At 48.3% G+C, this 7,088-nt stretch overlaps 1 protein-coding gene across 1 annotated transcript; it reads right to left on the bottom strand.

Moving 5' to 3' along the window:
• Positions 1 to 217: 217 nt before the first annotated feature.
• On the bottom strand, positions 218 to 1,642 carry FNDC11 (fibronectin type III domain containing 11). The gene is made up of 2 exons (XM_015881968.3): positions 1,548 to 1,642; positions 218 to 1,242 (listed from the first exon to the last, which is right to left on the bottom strand). Exon 2 carries the CDS (start codon positions 1,226 to 1,228, stop codon positions 311 to 313), a length of 918 nt encoding a protein of 305 aa, XP_015737454.3. The 5' UTR covers positions 1,229 to 1,242; positions 1,548 to 1,642; the 3' UTR covers positions 218 to 310.
• Between the last annotated feature and the right edge of the window lie 5,446 nt (positions 1,643 to 7,088).

Genomic DNA, 7,088 nt, shown 5'->3' with positions numbered 1-7,088 from the left:
ATAGTGGAAAGGAAAAGTAGCACCGAGCGTGGCATGCTCAGTGTTGGTCTTCTGTGGCTATATTACACTATATTACCCTGTTCTGAGTGGTTATCTTTAATCTCCTTGCACTGGAAGGGGTGAGAATGAAATTGAGATCTCTGGTGACCCCATACCTTGTAGTCACCTTAATTGTGACTTCGGGGAGGGGGAAAACAAACATAGCTTAACAAAATGCTTAAATATTTTTTCTTTATTCTTCTTCTCATTCACTTTGTTCATATGGAAAATATGAGAAAACATTCTTGTCAGCCACCTCATCCTTTGGTCCTCAGGTGCTTTTGTCTTCAGCTACGTTAGCTTTTGTCGTCAGTGTGATGGTGTCATGCCATAGTTCATAGACAAGCGTGTATGTTTCTGCTCTTCTGATCATGAACTCGTATGATCGGTCAGGCAGCAGGCCCTGGACTACACAGTTGTTGGTAGTACGTGTCATCAGCCCACAGTGTCCAAATTCTGCCTGAGTTCCACACTTCAGTAACTTAAAATGCAGTTCATATTGTTCGTGGGGTGTCTCTTGATTTTCGGTAGACCACTTGAGATGGGCCCAGTTCCTGTGTGCAAATGATTCCTTTCGATCGAACATAACTGGCATCTTTGCACAGAGAAAAAGCCTGATGTCTGGTATTTTGTTCCCTCTAATATCTGCACATGACACCAGTCGGTGCTTGGTGTAGAGTCTTCTTGACACTTGAATGGAAATGAATTTGCTCATTATGTTGGAGAGGTCTGACATTCTCTGCTTAATTAAGTCCCACTTGGAGAGGAAGGTTACCATATCACAGGTCTCTACGTAGCAGACCAGCTCCTCCCGACCTTGTTGCAGCTCTTCTAACAGGTGGGTTAAAAGCTGCAGATGGACTTCAGTCTGGGATTTTGCCATTTTCTTCACCCTCTGGAATTTCCAGGGGTCGATTACTTGGAAGATGCTGGTAGGAAGCGCCAAGAGATTCTGATCTCTCAGGATCAAAAACGTGGGCAGAACCTCGAGGTAATAGCAACACTTCTTCAGAAGCTCCACTTTCTTCTCATGCATCTCAAGGACGTGGAGGCTCAGATTGGATTGCAGGTACTGCCGTACGAGGTTGCTTCTCTCGGTGTACGTCCTCCAGATTTCATTGTCTTGTTCCTCTGTGCTGTGTACTGTATTCTCCAAATTGGTTTCAAATTCATCCAGATTCACGTTCATGATTCCAAAACTTGCTGTTTAAATAAATAAATAGTAGTAGTAATGACATTAAGAACCAAAGAAAAAGCAGCTGCAAAAGGAATCATGGCTGTGACTCTTCTCTCTCCATTAAAGCTTAGTTCACAGATTTATAGATGAGAAAGAACTGCAAAACTAGATGTATTTTAACAGGAATTTTCCTTTCTAGCTGTATGATTTCTAATATCTTGTACAGCCTGCTGTCATATATTTCAACCAGCAGGTCTCCTGTTAGCCCTCCCCCTGGACTGGCCATACTCTAACAGATACACTGCCAGAATTATTCTCTGATATACTCTACCAGCATTTCCCCCTATCTTATTTGCTCTTTCATTCCAATCAGACACCTCTGTGCTCCTGTACACAATTTCTCTCCATTCCTCTAAACCTCTGGAGGCGTCTGTTTCTCTCTCTTGTAATCTGCCAGGCCTCTTTACTCGTTCCATGCAGCTTTCTGGTCATAGTACCTGACTGTGATGTTTTAAAGTCTTGATGCTAGGTGGTGTTATCCAGTTGACAGGGGTTTCTCTTGGCCTGGCTTTCCCTATGTAGATAATGGAAGTCATATTACTTCCTTCTTGGAGCACTGGGAGCCAGTAAACCTGCCAGAAGTCTGGCCTCCCTGCAATTTACACTGTTTCATTCATTCACACTACATCTTCTTTTCCAAGAAAGCTGTCAACTTAAGAAACAAACCAAATTTCCTTTTCACTTTTTCTCTCCAGAAAAATACCCTAAAACCAAAACAGTGACGGTTCTTGGCAGCCCGGAATGAAGTGGAACAGGGACAGCACACGCAACAGGTTATACCAGTGCTTTCAGAGCAATTTGGCTGCCTAGAGTGGTTTGTTTGCCCACAGACAGAGATGTGGTTGTGGTTGTTTTCCTTTCTGTTTTTACATCCCTTTTTTTTTTCCTTGCCAGAAACGTCTGTTTTTCAGCAGCACTGCTAGGTTGGGAATAGCAGCACTGCTAGGTTGGGAATAGCAGAACCTGGTGCTGCATGGCTGGGGGTAGGAAATGGGAACCAGAGGGAGCTGGATCACCCTGACCCACCTTGCCCAACCTTGGGGAGCCCTCCTTCCCCCTGGCCAGCCGGGGAGCCCCGTCCCACTTCTGCACCCCCTGGTGCTCCCAGCCTGGCCTGGCTGGCTGCAATCTGCAGGCCTCAGCCGTTGCCATGGCAGTGCATTGTGGTGTATGAGGGCTGAGGTCTGGGGCAGGTCTGTGGTTGGGGCTTTTTGTCTCTCCCTGATCAACCAGGTATATGTGCATGCATGCTGATAGTGCTTGCTGGCTCACATTGCCTTTATGGGTGCTGGCTGTGCTGGGGCTGAAGGACTGGGTTTTGCTTGCTTCACAAGCAGCATCTGTCCTCAATGGGTTGTGCCAAGGAGCCCTGGGCTGCCTTTCCTTCAGAGCACTGAAGGGATGAGCAGGAGTGTGAAGGTATCTCCCTCCTCCTCCAAAACAAGCCTGCTTTGTTTTACCTCCCATTTTGTTTCCTTGTTGTGAGCTATGGGAGCACTGAGCTGATGAAAAGGCTGTGCTTGGAGGAGCCCAAGGTTTGTGGTTATTGCAATATCCAAAAAACAATTTGCAAAGTTTTGGTTCCCTGTGTAAGGCATTCTCATTGCTCCTCCAGCATGCATCACCTGTGCTGCTTGGAGCCAGGCAGCGGCTTTGGTGCTTTACCATCCCTATCTGCAAGTCTAAAGAGCCCAACAGAGCCGCCTCAATGCAGGCCAGAAAAGCTGTCTCCATCTTGCAGAGCCCTGAGCTGTCTCTCTGTACCCTGGTAGTGAGTGCTCCATTAAGTGAAGCAAGTTTCCATTTGGGTAGGAAGGGATTTTCCTGTTCTGTTGTGCTGAGGGACCTGCCTGGCCAGTCTGCTCTGTTATATTGCAGAGGAGAGGCAGGCTCGTCTGGTTCACAGCACTAAGCTCTGCAACACGACCAGAGCTGCCATCAGCGAGCTGGACAGACATCCTGGATCTGAAGGTGCTTTCATACTCCCTGTGATTAAGTCTTTGGGTCAGGGCTTAGCCTTAATGCTGTCTTGGTTGCTTAGCTGGTGCATCTTTGCTAAGCTTTTTTAATTGAATGATAGCCAAGATCCATAGCACTGTCCCTGAGCTCCAGCTTGAGCATCGAGCAAGGAGGTGATCTGTCATTTTAAGAAATCAATGCATCTTCTGGTGGCAGCCTGAGCTTTACTGTTTCATTTCACAGCTGCCAAGAGATTAACTATACAATTGTCAGGTGTGATTCTGTAACAGACGAGGAAGATAACAAAGACAAGTGAAAGAAGGTTGACGTCCTTGCTTGAAGGAGGTTAACAGAGATCACCATTTGGTAATAAGCATGCCAAGCTCCTGCAAGAAATTAATGTGCTGAGATGTTTGGGATCTATGATACGAACCTGTCACTTAGGCAAAGTGTGCTGGAAGCTGGAGGTGTCCTTGTGTTTTGGGCTTTTAAAACAGTAAAGGTGCAGTCCTTGGCTTAGCCAGTGTTACTCTTCATTCTGGTGAGGGTAGGATGCCATCTGAACACTTTCCATGAGCACAGTTTGATGTGAGATTGAAAGTGAATTTGTTGCTGAAGTTATGTAGAGACTTCTGAGCTGAGCTTGCCTGTGATTCTCACCGTCATAAGTGAGAATCTTCATCCCAAATTAGAATGGAGAAATGGAATTCCTTTGGTTACCCATATCCTAAACAGCTGGCCAACTTTCTGCCTTGATTTTAGGATCATGAGCATAAACTTGCTTGTAGTCTTCAGTATTTTCAGTATCTTTACATCAGGGATCGATTCAACTGTAGGATTTTTTTACAGTTCCCTGAGTTTCTTTGAATTAATAGAAAACGTGTTTGAAGCCATCAAGCTTCATATACTCCTCTCCCTCCCCTCTCATCAGCTGAGCTAACGCTGCTGAGAAGCTGACAGCTGCTGTCTACCATTTGTCATTCTGCCCTGTCCTCCTGCCCACAGCATCAAAATAGAGAACTTGTTAGTCTTTAAGATCAAGATATAAGCAGACAATTGATTTTTTCCTCCCTCTTCTCATTAGCGAGTTCTGACACTTAATAAAACATGTATTTCCACCTTCAGAGCAAACAAAACACCCAGATAGTGCCTGTCAGAGAGACCTGGAAGCTGGAATTCATCTTTATGGAAAATCAATATCTGGAACAGAGAAATTGGCAGAATCCAAATTAAAAGTCGCTGACAATTTCTGTCTTCATATTTCACATCTATTGCATTATGAAATAGTGATCTGCTGCAAAGAGGAGCAGGGAGGGTGATGGACTTTGTCACTGATAAGTGCATGGTTCTTCCTGTCTGCTTTGCACAGGGGTGGTCAGGTCTGCTGGGTGAAGGTGGGGGCCAAGGGGTGTTGGCAGCAGACACAGGTTTGGAGCAGCTCTTTGGGCAGCACCAGCTGCAGCGTGACCCTGGGGACAGAGATCTGCTCCTGCTCTGCCATTTTCCTGCATCCATTGGAAGGTACTGTTGGAAGGATCCCCAGTGTCACCACCTCCTCCAGGACTCCTGGCTATGTCCCCATATCCCCTGACCATACTCATATCTGGTTGACCCCATCAGAGCTGCCTGTCTGCACTGAGCTTCTTCAGTTCCCCAGATCTCAGGATGTGATTGATTTACTCCCTGCCTGCTCCCAGTTTCACTAGTGCCTCATACACCTGAAATAAATTACACATTCCAGATAGATTATATCCCCAAATCTAAGCCACGCACCAGTGAACTCAATTTGCTCATCAGGATGTGATTCAGAAGGCTGACTTGGAGGAGGAAGAGGGAGGTAAGTTTTCTAAGGGACCCAGTGGGAGAATGGCTTTTCTGAGATGCAAGAGCCTCCAGCTGGATAAGGCCAGGAAGGAGTTAATTGCAATTAAGCAGCAATTATCTCTAACTCATTGCACCTACTAATGATGCTCTGGGAGGAGGTTACCAGCTATGGGCTGAGCTGAGCTGGGAGAGCTGCTTGCTGAGATGTGTGTGAAGTTGGAGGCTGCTCTGGGGACAAAGATCTTCCATGGTCCAGCCCAGGCCCTGTCTTAGTGCTCAACCAGGAGGTCTGCAATGGGCAGAGCTGAGTGCCTGGCACTGCATCAGGTAAGGAAGCCTTTGTCTGCCAGCTCTGGTTTCCTCACTTGCACCAATTGGTGGCTGGGCAGCTCTTGGCACTAAGGGGAGTCCCGGGGCCACAGACCCTCCTCTCCACAGTGGTGACATTGATGTATGATCTCAGATGCTTTGCTGGGAGTGAGAGACCCTCTGACTACAGGCTGCAGTGGAGGTGGGTTTGCAGATGATGCATCTCAGGAAGATGGAGTGGGGTTGTGAGAGCTCAAGTGATCTGACTGGAAGCTCATCAACAGCCCATTCGGGTATCCTTGTGCGTGCTGCGCCTTGTGAAACAGATGTCCTTGAGCACAAGCTGAAGGCAGGCTGTCGTGTCCCAGATCCCACAAGCTGGCTGTTACTGGCAGGCTTATGCAAGCAGAGAAGCGTGCGTGCCCCCTTTTTCCATGAAAACCTCCTGAAGAGGTCACGCATGCTCAGATGCAGAACAGGGAGAAGAGGACTGGCACAGAGCACAGCACCTTCAGCACCAGCAGACAGAGCTGCAGCCTGTGTCCTGCTTGTTATCGCCTGCCCAGGGCTGGCACGTCAACCTGTGCTGGGCACAGGGATGAAGAAGCGTGTGGAGGTGGTACTGCTCAGAGCACAGCCGTGTCCCCAAGGCTCACCCATAGGGCTGGGGAGGGCTGCAGAGCCCTGGCTTGGGTGGCAGGATGGCAGAGGTGAAGTCAACTCATCCATCTCTGCTGCTCGCAGGCTGGTCCCCAGGGAAGCGCGGGCTTTGGCAGCTCTAAGTGGGGCTGGAGGCGGATGCAATTCTAGAGAACAAAATTCCCATGCAAAACCTTAAGGAAAAAAAAAAAAGTACTAAAGTTCTTGGCTGAAAGACTTGTTTAAAGATCTCATCTCTGGCAGAGGAAATAACGCCTTAATTCGTTCCCTTGCTGCTGCCTCCCAACGCATCTCTTTGCGAGTCCTTGTTCCCCAGAGGAGCAACGGCCATTAGTTCTGCCAGGAAACAAGCTGGGGATGAGGAGGATCATTTGTTATAGGAGCTGAGACCCACCTGCATTGATTGTGTGTAAAGCAGTGGGCAGACACCCTGTGCAGCCCCACCAGTGTGAGTTTGGGTGGATGCCAGGTAAAAATACATGTGTTTTTTCTGCCTTGGTTACCCTTCTTTTCTGAGGTTGTGGTTTCATTTTGGGGGTGTTTTGGGGGATGCTTCCTGCCTGCCTCCGTGCCATGGTGCATCCCTAGAGCTGCTGAGAGGGCTTTCTGCAGGAGAAAGGATGGAGTGGCTGTGCTGGACAAGTGTTACAGTGCTGTGAGCAATGGGGTGGGAGTTATTTAATGAATGGCAGAGCACCAGAGCTGCCCCATCCTTGTAGCCAGGACCCATTGTTGTCCTCCTGCAGCAAAATGGCATGGGCAGCAGAGCCCACACTCACCAGCGTGCCCTCGTGTCATCATCACCTCTTCCAGCACGAAGAGCCTCATCTGAGTCATCCCCTGGCTAAATGGATTGTGTGGGCTTGTGCAGCGTTAGGCTGTTCATCCTCTGCTTGCTGCAGCCTGACACCGGGTAGAACAGCTATTCATCAGCGCGGGGATGAGGCGAGATGGATGTCCTGTGCTGCAGCACGAGCCTCGCTCTCCTCCCACCCGCGGGACCGGAGTGGTCCAGTATGGATGGTTCAAGTGCTCGCTGCCTGGAAAGCTCAAGAGATCT

Source organism: Coturnix japonica, chromosome 19, assembly GCF_054131305.1.
Source record: "Coturnix japonica strain WE chromosome 19, WE-NBRP24, whole genome shotgun sequence".
NCBI lineage: Eukaryota > Metazoa > Chordata > Aves > Galliformes > Phasianidae > Coturnix > Coturnix japonica.
The sequence above is the reverse complement of the archived record's forward strand: the minus strand, read 5'-3'. Positions and strand labels throughout refer to the sequence as shown.